We start from the raw sequence: 16,311 nt of genomic DNA on the forward strand, positions 1-16,311 counted from the left end.
CCATTAACACCATTAAGCAGAAATAAAATGCAGCTGGGCCAAGACCTTGAATCCTTTGACATGTACGGGGGGTGATTGATATGTTCCTGGCCTATGGTAGAAGGAGATGAGTTATACAGCTCTCATTACATGCACATGCATTTCAACTTTTTGAGTGAAAATGCAGCAAGTTTGAAGTTAATAACTCATCTCCTTCTACCATAGGCCACAAACTTATCAATCACCCCTGCTATGGACCACTTCTGGAGGTCCAAGACGCCAGCTTCTACAAAGAAGGGATCCGTATGCTCCACGACCGCTGGACTAAGTGTGTAAATGTAGGAAAAACAAATGTGCTAGGTTTTCTAAAATTGACTCTGTCTACCTTAGGCCACGAACTTATCAATCACTCCTTGTAATTCTAGGTGGGAGTTTGTCAAGCATAGTTTCCCAGAATCAAATCGTTTCATGGCAAAGGCTTCAAGTGGTAGCTATAAGAAGGCAGAGTTCTTCTGACCAGGTGCTGGAACTACATCAGAGAACTCTGGACTGCAAGTTCACTGATATTCTGTGAGGTTTACAAAAGAAATGGAGAGGAAGTTTTTCACCTTAACTGTTATAAATGTCTGTTGAATCAGATGTGAAGGCTGAGTGGAGGAGACTGTAATTCAGCTGCTTACTATTCAACCAACACCCTCCACAGCCCAACCCCATCCCAACCCCATCCCGACAACAACACAGAAATCATTGTGAAGAGCTCCACCCCACAGCAGCACAGTACAAATGTCCTTGAATAAAGTCAATGGAATTAAAAACAATCTTAGTGAAAGTTGATATGGGTAGAGCAATGACAGACGTTCCTTACCGAATTCACTTGCGCAGAGGTGATCCAGGATAATATCTGTGTTCATCTCGTTGTCGCACGGTGGACACACCGCCGATGCTGCCGGGGGTAAAAACAGACAAAACTTGTGATTAGTGCGTATGGAGGAGGTAAAAAGCTGCACTGATATTTGACTCAACAGCACTAGCAATAACCAGAACTCAGGTACTGTATATGGCTCATTGAAGTTGTGAAAAGCTCTTTACAGCTGGTGAAACAGTTAAATGGTTAAAAAAAAAATCATGAGAGAAAGTTGTAAGAGTTAGGGTTATAGTCGTTTAAGATTCTGTTTCAAGATACAGTAACATTCCCAAGGTTCAGAGCGAAAAAAAATCCAAATATTTAGAGTCCATAAGAACATCGATACATACGTTGTGTGGACACTTGGACAAAAGTCCAACCACACCTATTTCACCTCAAACTCGAAGCTGTTCACTTACTCTTGTAGATGACTCTGCCTTGATCGTGTGTTCAAGTGGCCACATGCATTATGGGGCCTTGATGATGTATGCTCAAGGACACGTCAGAGACTGGCCACTTCATTCTTAACAGAATTTCCATTGATCATTAGATTATGCTCATAATCACTGATCAATGGTCTGAGACTCAATGCCGTGGAAGCAAGAATCACTCTAAAGATTTTATCACAACTTCGGTGAATGAACCTCTGAGGGATTATTGTGTCACAGGAGATGGTTTTACCAGGCCCGGACATTGAACTAACGCTTGCTCAATTAATACTTCCCTCGAGTTCTTTCAATTAAGATGGAAGGAGTTATTCTGATTTTTCTGGCCAGTATCTATCACTCAAATAGTAGGGGAAAGTTCAGCAAATCCATTACCATATTTCCTGAAGTTCCATATTTAATTAACAGAGTCTGAAGAATGGAGGTGAGGCGGTTGGAGTGGAGGAAATGGCGTGATATCAGAATGTTTGCGGTTTTATTTGAGATTAGGTAGTGAATGGGGAAGTCCGGGGCTTGAATTTAGGCTCACAGAATGGCAGATCCAGAGGTCAGGTCACAGGATTTGAAGGGTGCTGTAATGTAACAAGAGTCCTGAAGAAGGGTCTCAGCTTGAAACATTGATTGTTTATTGATTTCCATAGACCTCACCTGCTGAGTTCCTCCAGCACTTTGTAATGTAAGTTGCCTTGAAGCTGTAGAACATGAATTACCAATGCCACATCTAATTGTGAATGTTAATGAACAACAGGAGGGCATTGAGGACGCATGAGTCTTTCCACTAGTAATGTTGTTCGAACCCACATATTAGTGAAAGGATGAGGACCAAAAGCATTTTTAACCAAAAGCACAGAGTGGAGGGTCCATTTCTGCATCTTCCTGGGTTCTCTGATACCACAGACCTCTTCATGTGATATCAAGAAATCTCTGTAGATCTTTATCTCACAGAACAATCTTATCCTATTAAATGTCTGTCAGGTCACAGGGCAATCTCTTGTTTTTCCTGTAACCTATTCTCATACTTCCATCAATATCTGCTGGATTCTGTCACTCACCTACATGCTGGGCAATTAACCTACTAACCAACCTACCTAAACACTCGCTATATCTCCACCAACATGAAGTGAAGGTCGCCTACACTGACTACAAGCTGGACTGCTCCAACTCACCCAGGCCACTTTAACAAAACCGTCCCATCACTGGAAGGGAAGAGGTAAAAAGATTGAAGAATGCACTCATCTGTAACGACCCATGCTCTCCAGGCCAGGTGCTGTCCAGATCAGGAATATATATTTCATTTCAAATTTTTCATGACTGCTGGATCAAAATTGCAGCACTGTGGGAGTATCATTGGCATTAATAAATGCATTTTGAGTCATGCATTGCTGAAACAGGACCTTCTGTCAATCAGAATCATGCCAACCATCAAGTACCTATTTACACAGAAACATTTCAGTGGTGCCTAATTAGAGTCAGACTCGAGCTGGATTAGGAGGCAGATTAAGTGACATTGGTCGATGTGAGTTGGGGTAATGCGTGCCATTTATTACTGCTCTTATAGACTTGTTTGTCATGTTTCCCTTGATACCATGAAATGAGACGAGTTTCTCCGAAGCAACCAGTGTTTTAATTAAAATATTCCCCTCCTGCAGGTGTGCACCAAAGCTAGGTGACCTGGGTGGTAATGCTGAGATTGCTTCTGTCTCTCACACAAATTATGCAGCCGGCTAGCATGATACCACACAGCTTCCATTACATCTTGTGGTGAGTATATTCCTTTAAAAAAAATCAATCTCAGGGTTTAGCATGGGGTTGAAAGAAAATAATTCAAAATGTTCAGAGACAGAGTATGCTTTAAAATGTTCTTGATGGTTAGTGCATCTTAAAGATACTTTTTCTTTCTGAGTGATCTTTTCCTTCTAAATGTAATTACTTGTTCTTGCAAACACCATTGGTTTTAGTGGGCAGACGACCACCCGGAATCGCTGCCGTGGTGATCACACATCACTATAACTTCATGCAGGGGAGCAGAAGATGGCGGCACGACACAGTGCGCACGGCCACTCCAGTGAATGATATCTGTATTTGTCAAGTAGGATGTCATGCACAATCCTGATTTGATGGAGACAGACATGAGAAGCATGGAGGAACATCTGGAGAAACTTCTGAAATGCCCGCTTCGCTGCTGCTGCTACTGTACGATCGAGAATCTCCGGAGGGGCAGGCCCCAAATCCTCGGCTTTGCCTATTGCTTGGCGGCTGGGGTCGGGGTTGAAGCGCTCGGCAGAGATGGTGCTCGGTGCTCGGTGTCGGAGTGCTGGTCAGAGGCTCGAAGTTTTTGGACGGACTCAGAATCAGCTGTGGTCAGGTGCTTCCAGGGTGCTGCATCGGCAAGTTTGCGGCGCTGGAGGTTCATGGCAGGAAGAGAGTTTTTCTTCCTTCTACCATCTGCGTGAGATGATGGGACTTTTGAGAGATATTGAGACTTTTTTTTACCGTGCCCATGGTCTGTTCTTTATCAAATTACAGTATTGGTTTGCACTGTTGTAACTATATGTTATAATTATGTGGTTTTTGTCAGTTTTTCAGTCTTGGTCTGTCTTGTGTTTCTGTGATATACTGGAGGAACATTGTATCATTTCTTAATGCATGTATTACTAAATGACAATAAAAGAGGACTGCATGTCCTCATAATCTAATCTAATCTAAAAAGGTGGCTGTTGTCCATGGGTGTGCTTTAGTAATGAATTCACTGGGTGATAACGCAAGGATACATAATATGCAATTGAGTTCTGTTCAGGGAGGGGCGACCGATGCTCATGCTGTTTAGAGGCTGATAGGACCTCTATCATGCCTTATTACCATACCTGGGTCCTGCAGTTCAACTTTATTGACACAGTTGCTATCAGAAGGAATGGTAATGATAACATTAGGATCACAGAGAGCAGTAGCATGGAAACAGTCCCTTGACCTACTGAGTTTGACTGATTATAAATACCTTTTTACCAGATATACTTAATTTACCCTAACCCTTTTATTCTTTTCATTTTCCCATAAACTACTGCCCAGATTCTACCGCATAGCTACATAACTAGGCAATTTACAGCGGCCAATTAGATTCCCAACACACATGTGTTCAAGATGTGGGAGGAAACTTGAGCACATGGAGAAAACCTGACAGTCACAGGGAGAATGGGTAAACTCCACACAATGTTTCATGCCTGGTTTTAATTGCCATCTTCACAAAGGCCATAAAAAGCAAGCAATAAGCCAGGAGCAAGCACTCATGTTCAGGGGTAAACAAACCCCATGAACGATGAAAGAAGTGATGAAAAATTGGGCTTGGCTTAATGTTCCGTGCATCTCCAGCAATCTAGCACACTCTCACTGGATTTTATTGACTCTTCAGCTTCCGAATTTAAAGGTATGAGTTCTCTCCACTGAAGAGCTGCTTTTATACACTGGGCAAATGGCAACAGGTTGCATTTCTGTAATAGTAGAACATCACTAAGGTGCATTATTAAGCAAAACAAGACACTGAACCACTAAGGAAGATATGAGGGCAAGTTGGTCAGTTTTAATGAATTTATGAAGGGGAAAGAGAGTTTGGAAGGTAGAGAGATTTTCCAAAGTTGCAGGATGCATGAACAGAGGCCATTATTGGAGCAATGCAGGTACTTGGATGGGCCGCAGGGCTGGACGAGGTTTCAGACTTAAAAAGAAGGGTTTGAAATCAAGAATAATAACCTTGAAATGAAGGTTTCAAGTGAAGGTTTCAAATGAAGGGCTTAGCATGGGAGAGTGTGGACAAGCATGTTAGACAGAAGGGAAAGTGCGAGTTAGCGCACGGACAAAAGATTGTCAGATGACCAAATTTACAGAGATGGAACTGGGAAATCAATGAGAAGAGCTTTGACATATTCAAGCCCATGATGAAAGGCATGAACTGCATGATCAACCATAGAGTCAGAGGATCATAGGAGAGTTACATTCCGGAAACAGGCTCTTCTGTCCAATCAATGCAAACAACATGCTGGAGGAACTCAGTAGGTCAGGCAGCATCCGTGGAAACGAACAGTCGACACTTCAGGCCGAGACCCTTCCCTCTTCTGTCCAATGATTTCCTATTGACCATCAACCAACATTAATGCCAATCCTACATTAGTCTCTTCTTTAAATTTTCACTGTATTATCATTATCTTTCCCAGATTCAACCACTCACCTGCACACCACAAGCAATTTCCAATGGCCAATTAACCTACCAATCTGTACACCTTTGAGATGAGAGAGTAATTCGGTGCACCCAGGAGAAATGCCTGCAGTCATGGATTGCTAAGGTCACAAATGAACCCAGGTTTCTGCAGCTGCTCCGTGCACCATGGTGCACACTAATCTCACTTTCCTCCTCTATAGCTACTGCCTGACATGCTGTGAATTTGCCCCTTTCTCTGTTTTTATTTGCGATTTCCAGGTTGAGCTGCATTTTGCTTTAAGAAGTAACTGTTAAGCAGCGGAGAATTTCAGCAAGTTGATAAGCTCGAGGCAGGATTCTTGATTTCAGTGCTTTACAGCACCAACTGCAGAATCCTGGATCCTGCAGTAAAACAAAGTTTGGGAGAATAAAGCGAATTGTATACACAGGTGTTTCATGCAAAGCGTAGTAAGGATTCCATCAGCTGGTGAGTAGTGAAAGATTGATTGTGCTGGTGTGTTGGATTGCAATTTCCCTGACAGACACTGCTCAGAGCTATTTACGTCACACACTGATACAGTGGACCCTAGCCTCTCGCTGCCCACTGCTGTTTGTTTTACTTGTCATGCTTAATTTCACAGTGAAGAAAGTAAAACCTGCTTCAGCATTTTTCCCCCCACTCTACCCTCAGGGAGATTTCAATGCCTTTGTCAAATGATGGAAAAGGCAAGCAGCTTTTATATCGCCTTTTGCTTCACTTGCTTTTTCAAGCAGCTTTGGAATACTTCTCCCAGAGTGAGCACCCTTTTTAAATCGCATAAAATGAAGTGGATTTTAAACAAAATTTTTAAAAAACTATGAGACTTTCAGTTGATATTTCTTGGAATTATTGGTTGCTCTGAGAGATAATGTTGCAGTGAATTTCATGTTAATCCATGCGGTTGCTTAACTCTTCCCACCAAAAATCATAACTGTGTCCTCCCCCCACTACGGATAGTCTAGTGCAGGTATCATGCGAATCTCATCAATTTCACAGGCATGAAAGCAATAAGATGCATTACAAGTAGATATCGGATAGCTTCTGGTAATAGATAGTTCATTCTTTGTATCCATGGGGGGTGGGGGGGGTAGGACAGGAGATCTTTAACTTCTTTTGACTGTCCTTGTCATCAGAAGTGAAGATCGGGTCTCTCTTTCAAAGGCGTGTTACCCCACTTGCGTCTACAAAGAAGGAAGATTCTTGACTAAGTCACCCTCTGCAGTTACTTCCTATTCCCTCAGCGACAGACCAAATAGGACCAGTGTGGCCCTTGACGAACTCAGCAGAGAGGAGGGACCGAATCTGGAGGCCTCTAGCCTGTAGTGAGCATTTCATGCAGATTGTTTTTATTTAACATTGTGTTTTTAGCAGGATTTTAGATTTCAGATTGCAGTTTAGAACATAGTCATGTACACAAGGGTGCATTGAAATCCTGTACTCATGAGAAGCTCGCAAAGTATGCAGTATACCTAGTAATTATTTATTTGTTTGTTTGTTTGTTTATTCTTTTATTGAGATACAACACAGAACAGGCTCTTCCGGCCCTTTAAGCTGCACTGTCCATCGGTCCTCCAATTTAATCTTAGCCTGATCACGGAACAATTTACAATGACCAAGTAAGACCATAAGACATAGGAGCAGAATTAGGCCATCCGGCCCATCGAGTTTGCTCCACCATTCAATCGTGGCTGATCATTTTTCTCTATCTCCTCCTCAACTCCAGTTCCCAGCCTTCTCTGTTGCCCGGGGCGACTGAGGAGAGCCCAAGTGCAGGTCACCGGCACGTCGACAGAGTTGGGGATGCTGGCGTAGACGTAGAACAGCAACCCGGAGGAATCTTGACAAGGAGATGGGATTTACAGGGACTATCTGGAAACTAGAGCTGAACTTGGAACTAAACTTAGAACTGACTGTTCTAAGCGGACGAGAGAACGAAGTATTACATGAGAATGGACCAACAAACTGGCAACCTGTGTTGTGACACCATCGTAGTTATGTCACAGTCTCTGATGCAAACCAGGTGTACCATAATTAAGTAAACTAGCAGCAACTCGAAATCTAATGGCTGAAATTAGGGCATTAATCAGGGAGAAAGGAGCGTTAAAGGGGAATAGCCAAATGGAACCATGACATTCTCCTTGTAACCCTTGATGCCATGTCCAGTCAAGAGCCTATCTATTTCTGCCTTAAATACACCCAAAGACCTGGCCACCACAGCTAAATGTGGCAACAAATTCACCACCATCTAATTAACCAACCAACAAACCAGTACATCTTTAAACTGTAAGAGGAAACCAGACTACCCGGAGGACGCCCATGCAGTCACGGGTAGAACGTACAAACTCCTTACTGGCCGTGGTGTTTTATGAGTGAAAAAGCAGTGAATTAGTGGAGCTTATTGTAGAGCAAACTGAGGTAGTGCAAAAAGAAATGCTGAGGAGACAACAATGGAAGAGGTCAGATTAAGGGCTCAAGAACACAACAGTACCTCAGAAGGGGCTTATGAACGGGATACATGATGTTAATGCATCGCTAGCTGCAGCTTTCCTGTGGCAAACTTAGATTAGAAGCTTGTTGATTCCTAAGAGGAACTGGATAGGATGATGCCCCTTATTCCCAGCTCAGTGAATGTTCTTGGATGCTTTCCCGCCCTTTCCCAGATCCACCAGAGGACACTTACACCTGTTTCTAATCAGCCATCCAATGATTTCTGCTCTAATCCAATTCAAAAGCAAACCTAAGCCAGGAGACAGACCACTTAGAAAAGGGAAATCTTTGAATTAAATCACTTCCTGGTGGACTAGCCTAAATGGGCTGGAGACTATTTTATCAAATCTGGATTTCCTTTTTGAATCAAATAATTCAGGGAGGTCTTACAGTATTGCTGGGCAGAATAGAGTTCTGGGAATATCCTGGGATTGGAAGTTAAATTCCTTATGTTGACTGATCCATCATTTTGTTTTATAGAAGAAAAATATCCAGAATTGCAAAATGATTCATTCAGGTTGGGGGAACTGCAGTGTTATTATTTATACTGCATATATGTAGTTATTTCTCAGAACCTGGACATCGCTTGCAAGACCAGCATTTATTGCCCATCCCTGACAGTTCTTGAGAAGATCATGGTGAACTGCCTTCTTGAACTCATACGTTCTGTGTGCTGAAGGTGCCCTCAAAGTGCTGCTGGAGAGGGAGCAGCAGGACTAAGGCGCAAGAACTGCAAAGCCATGGTGATATAGGAGGGGTGATTGATAGGTTCGTGGCCTAAGGTAGAAGGACATGAGTTATACAGCTCTCGTTACCTGCACATGCAGTTCAATCCTTTGAGTGAAAAGGCAGAAAGGTTGAAGTTAATAATGCATCTCCTTCTACCTTAGGCCACAAACTTATCAATCGCCCCTGATGAGTTATTAACTTCAAACTTTCTGCATAATCACTCAAAGAGTTGAACTGCATGTGCATGTAACGAGAGCTGTATAACTCATCTCCTTCTACCTTACACCATGAACTTATCAATCACCCCTGCTGTGGACACTTTCTGGAGGTCTAAGATCCGTATGCTCCACGACCGCTGGACTAAGTATGTAAATGTAGGAGGGGACTATGTTGAAAAATAAATGTGCTAGGTTTTCTAAAGTTGACTCCTTCTACCTTAGGCCACGAACTTATCGATCACCCCTCGTATTTCTACCGCTGGGTGGGGGGTGTATTTTGGAGGAGAATCCATAGTATTCTCCCTACATGAACATCTTGGCTTCATGGTGGTAGAGACCATGAGTTTGGAAGGCACTGTCGGAGTAGCCTGGGCATATCCATGGCAGATACCGCAGCTACAGTGCACTAGTCATGAGATGAATGTGGATGGAGTAGCAACACTTTACATTGTAAATTGCATCAGCAAATTGAGGGATGTTATTGCTTCACAGTGATGGTAAGAAATGACTGTTGCTCTCAATTAAGCACTGGGAATTAGCAGGATACATCAGAGAGAATCTGAAACACAGATTTCCACCATAAGGTCGAGAAATGTTCAGCCTCTTCCCAATAGGAAGAGTCATGACAAATGCGTTGGCTCAGCAACCCCGCACCAGATGTTTACGGGAAGCTCCCACAGAGATTCCTAGTGATTATTGGAAATGTTATGAACGAGCAATGTAGCAATTTCCCCTTTTACAGATGGTAGCTTAATTACATCAACCTTACCAACTTCTACCATATGCCTGAGCCAAGGTCTTAGGCATGTATATATCACTAGGGTGCCTAAGACTTTTGAGCAGTACTGTAGTAGTTTTATGTATTGCTCTGCCGCAAAAGAAAAATCAACAAATTTCATGACGTATGTGAGTAATGATAAACCTGATTCTGATATGGGTGTCTTTTGTGGACTGAGAGTACAAAGGGGGCAGGGAAAGAGGATTCATTGTTGGGAAAGGGGGAAGGGAGAGGGGAGGGAGCGGGAATCACCAGACAGACATTCTGTAATCATCAATAAACCAATTGTTTGGAACCAAATGACCTTGCCTAGTGTCTCAGGCTAGGTGAGTCTGAACCCACGCCACCCCTCGCCCCGTCACTCCCTCACTGCCACCTATCTCGCACCCCTCCTGTGGTGCTCCACCCTCGCCATTCCCAACCGCCTTTGCTCCCCCATAATTACAAACTCACTCTCCGCTCCATGTTGACAAATAGAGTACTGTGCAAATGTCTTAGGTACCCTATCTTTATATATGTGCCTATGATTTTTGCATGCTACTGTATTTACCAACACAACATGCAGTTTGCACAGCCCCTGATAACCTGAGTGAATTTGCATCTCTGATGAAGAGCAGATATCAGTTAGTCTCTCTTCTGTTCAATAATACCATGGACATCCTATGTCCGTCTAGTCTAATCCTTAGCTCCCAGCAATCTATGAATCTTGAATGTAACCGTATTTAACAACTACAACTGTCTGGGATAGAGCAGTTAGGAATATTGGGTCTGAGCCCGTTTTTTTCACAAATAGATAACTACTGATCTATAATCACTGCAACATGCAAATATACATTGTAAATTTTATGTAGCAAGGTCCCTCAGAGCAAATATAAGATCTAGCAGATAATATGCTGTGCAAGCCTTGTTTTAGATCTCATCTTTGAAGGTCTATCTCTCTCATTATGTTACTGGGGTATCAGCCGAATCTTTGGAGTGAGATTTACACAGCGGACCTCCTCCAGACCTTGAGAGAGGTGCCACCTGAACTCCAGCGTGTTCAAGATTCAACATTCTTTACTGTGATTTCCAGCACACACAGGAAACGATGAAGTATTGGTGGTTGGGGTTATGGACGGTTGGGGTAGTGGGTGGAGGTGTCGGTCACTCTTTCTGCTTGGACAAGGAAACTGCTTTGAGTCTGGTGGTCCAGGTGTGAATGCTACATAGCCTCCTCCCTGATGGGACTGAGACAAATAGACCATGAACGGTGTCAGTGGTATCCTTCATGATGTTATTGGCCCTTTTCTGGCACCTTCCTGTATATATGTCCTTGATAGCAGGACGGCTGGTGCTGGTGATGTACTGGGCAGATTTGACTACCCACTGTAGAGCTTTCCTGTCTGCTGCTGTGTGGTTTCCGTACCAAGCAATGATACAGCTTGTTAGAATGTCCTCCACTGCGCAACAGTAAAATGATGTGGGTATAGATGTGCATTGTCCAGGCTTCTTTGGCCCCCTCAGAAAGTAAAGGCATTGATAAGCTTTCTAGATTGTGTATTGTATAATCTATTCTGGGACCTTGAGAGGTTTCGTGAGATGTGCATTCCCAAGAGTTTGAAACTGCTTGCAGTTTCTACTGCTGTACTGCTGATTGAAAGAGGGGTGTGCATTGTGCAACTTCTCCTGAAGTCAATAACCATCTCTTTTGTCATATTGACATTGAGAAGGAGGTTATTTGCCTGGCACCAGGCTTCGATTTCTTCCACCTCTTCTCTGTAGGCCGTCTCCCCATTGTTGTTGATGAACCCCACCACTATCGTGTCATTGGTGAACTTCACAATGTAATCTTACTCGAAGCTGAAAGGCCATCCCATCTACTCTGTGACTGCACTCAAATATAATTCGTCTCTGGGTGGCTGCGGGTGCAGGAAAGATGGAACACAAATATAGTGATATTTCTTTCAGTTCACAATTTGTTACATTGCTGAGCAATTTGCATGCATCTGCTGGCCTGCTTACTCTGTTTTCAGTGTTGACTGCTCATTATTCCTGCATGCTTTGGAAATTTTAATGTGCTCCTTTTATTTTCAAATGAAGGAAGAGAGTCTGTCAAAATATTTTTAACAATGAATGTTAGTTTTTGGAGAATAAGACTAGGGAGTTAATAATAAGAAATGAGGGAATGGCAGAAAGCAATCTATCTGACTTGCATCTGACTTCACAGAAGAAGACACTCAAAGCATTCCTATAATCAGTCAGTCAGTGGATGCCGTCCCAAATCCAGGGTTTCGGCTATGCACCTCCATCTTCTTCAATCTTGCGACAGCACCGAGTACAGCTCTCCTCCAGTTTGTTCTCGCTGGCCGCCTTGGCACTGCCCCCGCCGAACTTGAGCCCGAGGCCATGTCGGCCTCCAGCCGCAGCCACTTCTTCGAGCTCAGGCCTTCCTTAGGCAGAGGCCTTGGGCAGGTCCAGGCACACAGCGCAGCACCCAAGTTCATCATATCTCTTCTGACTAGGTGCATGGCATACGATTCATAGATACGTGGTGAAGCTTTAATTTCTTCCACGGAAGATGGCCGTTGGCTCACAAGGAGCTCATCCACCCTTTGTCAGGTCTTGTTTTTTGTTTTCAGTCCTGCTGGGTGTCCTCACACCCTCCTCACCAGACTAAGTCTGGTGGGGGAGCCAGCCCAAGTCACCGACCACTCGCCCACGGCCCCCGGCCGAGTGCCGAGCACCAGCTCCCCGCCGAACCTCCCCGGGCGTCCGGCGCCCAAACGAAAACCGTGGTCGAGCGGCTGGCGACCAAACCGGAAACCTATAATACGTAGTCAGTAATCCAGGGTTAAAAAGAAAGAGAAACAGAAATCATTATGATTCAAGGAAAGGTAAAGGTTAAACAAATGGGACTGAAAGCAGACATCTCCTGAAGTGACAGCCTGCAACTTAAGGTCCCACAAGAAATAGATGGAGAGATCTGTTTGTTTGTTTATTTATTTATTTATTTCGAGATACAGCATGGAACAGGCCCTTTTGGCCCAAATGAACCACACCACCCAACAATCCACTTACTTAACCCTAGCATAATCACAGGACAATTTGCAATGACAAATTAACCTACTAACTGGTACATCTTTGCATTGTGGGAGAAAACTGGAGCACCCTAAGAAAACCCACGGGGTCACAGGAATAATGTAGAAACTCATTACAGACGGTGCCAGAAATAAACTCCAAACTCCGAACACCCCGAGCTATAATCATGCTAACCACTACACTACCATGGTGCCATAGATAGCGGATGCTTTGGTCATGGTCGTCAAAAGATCACTGAGATCAGTAATGATTCCAGCTGACTCTGAAGGGATTAAACACTCCCTTTCAAGAGGGAGTCAGGTAGAATGCAGGAAACTATTGGTCAGTTTGTCAAGCATTTAGCATTAGAGAAAGGATGGAATCCAATTTTAGTAAAGCAGCAGCAATTACAAGATATGAAACAAATCAGGAAGTGTAAATATGTTTCTGTGAAAGGGATGTTGCATTTGAATTCATCGGATGGAGAGTTGAGAACCAGATTATGTGCTTGGACTATCAAAATATGGTTGATACAACACATTACTGATCCAGATAAAAGTTCGTGGCATTGGACTTAACATATTTGTTTGGGTAGAGAACTGGCAAGCCAACAGGAAAGGGTTTTTGGATGAATGGATCGTTTTAAGATCGTCAATCTGCAACTAATGAAGCTCCACTTGGCCGTTTGACTCTAACATGAAGAAGCCTGGGGTTATCTAATTTGATAGAAAGAATAAAAACATCAGATTTTATTTTAAAGGGAAGAAACTACAGAATGCTGCTGTACAAGAGCCATTACAACTTTGCACGTTGGTACAAGTAATCAGGAGGGCAAAGGGAATATTGGACAGAGGGTGCAGTATACAACCTGGGCAAATGCAAATCTTCTCACAACTGTTCAGTGCCACTTTCAGGACTCTAGTTTCAGTTGTGGCCTTCTTTAAGAAGGGTATACTTGGATTGGAGAAAATTCACCGGTTGATTTCTTGGATAAAGGTGTTATAAAGATTGAACAGAGTGGTCCTGTGCTCCTTGGAGCTGCAAGGATGAAAGGTAACTGTCATCAAACATACAAGATTCTCAGAGGCAACACATACAAAATGCTGGAGGAACTCATCAGATCTGGCAGCATCTATGGAGAGGAATAAAAAGTCAACGTTTTGGGCCCAAGACCATTCATCAGGTCTTTAATATGGATTTCCAGCATCTGCAGAATTTCTTGTGTTTGACATTTTGAAGGGAATTGATAGGCTAAGTGCTCACAGAATATTCTTCAGGTGACCTAGGCACACAGGCACATGGTTCCCTGAAAGTGCAACACAGATAGACATAGTGGGAAAGAAGACGTTTGGCAGCTTGCATTCGTCAGACAGAGCACTGTGTACAAGAGGAGGGACATAATCGTACATGCCACTGGTGAGACCACACTTGGAACATTGTTTGCAATTCTGGTTGCCTTCCTATAGGAAATATGTCTTCAAGCTGAAAAAGGTGAAGAAAAGCTACACAAGGACATTACTGGGACTTGAGAGTTTGAGGTATAAGGAGAGGTTAGAGAGACTGGGACTTATTTTATCTGGAGCTTAGGAGGCTGAGATATGACCTTGCAGAGTATTTAAAAAAATGAGGACAAAGATAAGGTGGTTGGTTATAGTCTTTTCCAAGGGTAACTGAATCTAAAACTAGAGGACATAGATTTAGGGTGTAAAGGAAAGATTTTAAGGCACCGGAGGGGGCGACTTTTTCATGCAAAGTATGGTTAGTATATGTAAAGAGTTACTGGATGAAGCAGTCGATATGGCTGCAGTTACAACGTTTAAAAGATACTTGGACAGGTATGTGGATAGAAAAAGCCAAAAGGGATATAGACCAAATGGAGTAACTTGGTTGGCACAGATGATGGGCTGAAGGGCCTATTTCTGTACTGTTTGACTTTGACTCCTTGTCACTAATCATGCAGTAAAGGTGTTGTTTGTAATACCAGTGACTCTCTCTCCAACTGTGTAGTAAAGGTGTTGTATGTAATGTTCAGTAAATATCCGCATTTGCCTCACTTGGATTAGTTAGTTAATTTGTTTACAGTTTGGCAGGTGTAGTTAAAATGCCTCACCCAGATTCACCCAAAAAACTGTATTGTGGTTACCATGGAGAATGTTCCTTATGATGTAGCTGCAGATAACAAGAAGAAATTTTCCTAAATCAGGTTTTCACTGTCTGTCAAATGCTTTGGCACATTCCAGAGTTATGAATGATGCCACATAACTGCAAACTTTCAAGGCCATTTCATCCGTTGACAAAGTAAGAAGCAAAAATAGTAGATCTAAAAAACTATGCATTTTTACCAAGCTTTAATCCAACTCAATTATTCACGTGTCATCACTAACCACAAACTTGCAGCTAGAGTAGTTTATAATCATTATCTGAAATGAAAGATTGTGCAGCTGGCTTAATGTGCCTTTTCTGCTATCAGCTATCTTACAAACTAACTTATAAATTCATTGTGAGTTTATTTCCATGAAAGTGTTTGTTAATGGCATAAGCTTCAACAGGGTATACTATAATGCTGGGTGACATTCACAACAAATTACGAGTGGCTGCAACATAGTTGCTATAAATTTATTTAAGGCGAATATGTGCAAAGGCCTATGTTCTGATTTAATTCTTTGTAGGAAAGGCCTTCTCCTTTAAAAGCACCGTTGAGACTCTCCCCCTCTTGATAAGAGTCTGTGATGGTATTCAAAGATTTGTTCTTCTCTTGCTTGCTTATCCTGCTCATTATAGTCATTATCCCAAAACTATATCTTGTTATGTCATCCGCAAGAGTTTGTTGCATTTATTCCTGTAAAGTTATGACTAGCACTTAAATACATAGGGACATACTAGAAAGGAAGGAAAGTTGATACCTGTTACAAACTTCCACTGGATTGATTGCTCCCAGCGCACAGAACTACTTGCCCACATGCAAGTGAGGCTGCAGGCCAGGCAGAAGAATGAATATCCAATTGATAAGTGACTCCTTGAAAGTCTTCATCCCAGCTACTGTATATCCACAATACTTCTGATGTCCTTTGAAGTTTCTTTTAACAATTTCCATTTCCTTTGTGTCTACATCTAATTTTCATCACGGACATCCAATCCCCCTCTACCTCCATCCTCCGGAAGATACATTTGCTTCTTCCTACAGTGGTTTCCCTCTTTAAACACCTTTTGATTCCTGTCTAAGTGATCATGCCCTGAAGAGCTTCTGATTTAACTTCTCTAATTTCCTCCAAGATAGAACAGAGGTCACAGATCTGTCGACTGATGTCTTAAAAACAACCTTGCACTCAGTGTGAGTAAGAGCAAGGGATTTATTGTGGACTTCAGGAAGGGAAGTCAAGGGAACATACAACGGTCCTCACTGAGGAGTCAGCAATGCAAAAGGCCTGCGGTTTTAAGTTCCTGGATGTCAACCTCTCTGGAGATCTGTCCTGGGCCCAGCATA

General features: G+C 42.9%; 1 protein-coding gene across 1 annotated transcript in view; it reads right to left on the minus strand.

Moving 5' to 3' along the window:
- The window catches only part of LOC134350978 (secreted frizzled-related protein 1-like), a 153,984-nt gene that overhangs the window by 125,469 nt on the left and 12,204 nt on the right, over window positions 1-16,311 (minus strand). The window contains exon 2 of the mRNA XM_063056922.1: window positions 845-922. Coding sequence (XP_062912992.1) covers window positions 845-922 — 78 coding nt within the window. The remainder of the gene's footprint in view (window positions 1-844; window positions 923-16,311) is intronic.

This window comes from Mobula hypostoma, chromosome 8, assembly GCF_963921235.1.
Source record: "Mobula hypostoma chromosome 8, sMobHyp1.1, whole genome shotgun sequence".
NCBI lineage: Eukaryota > Metazoa > Chordata > Chondrichthyes > Myliobatiformes > Myliobatidae > Mobula > Mobula hypostoma.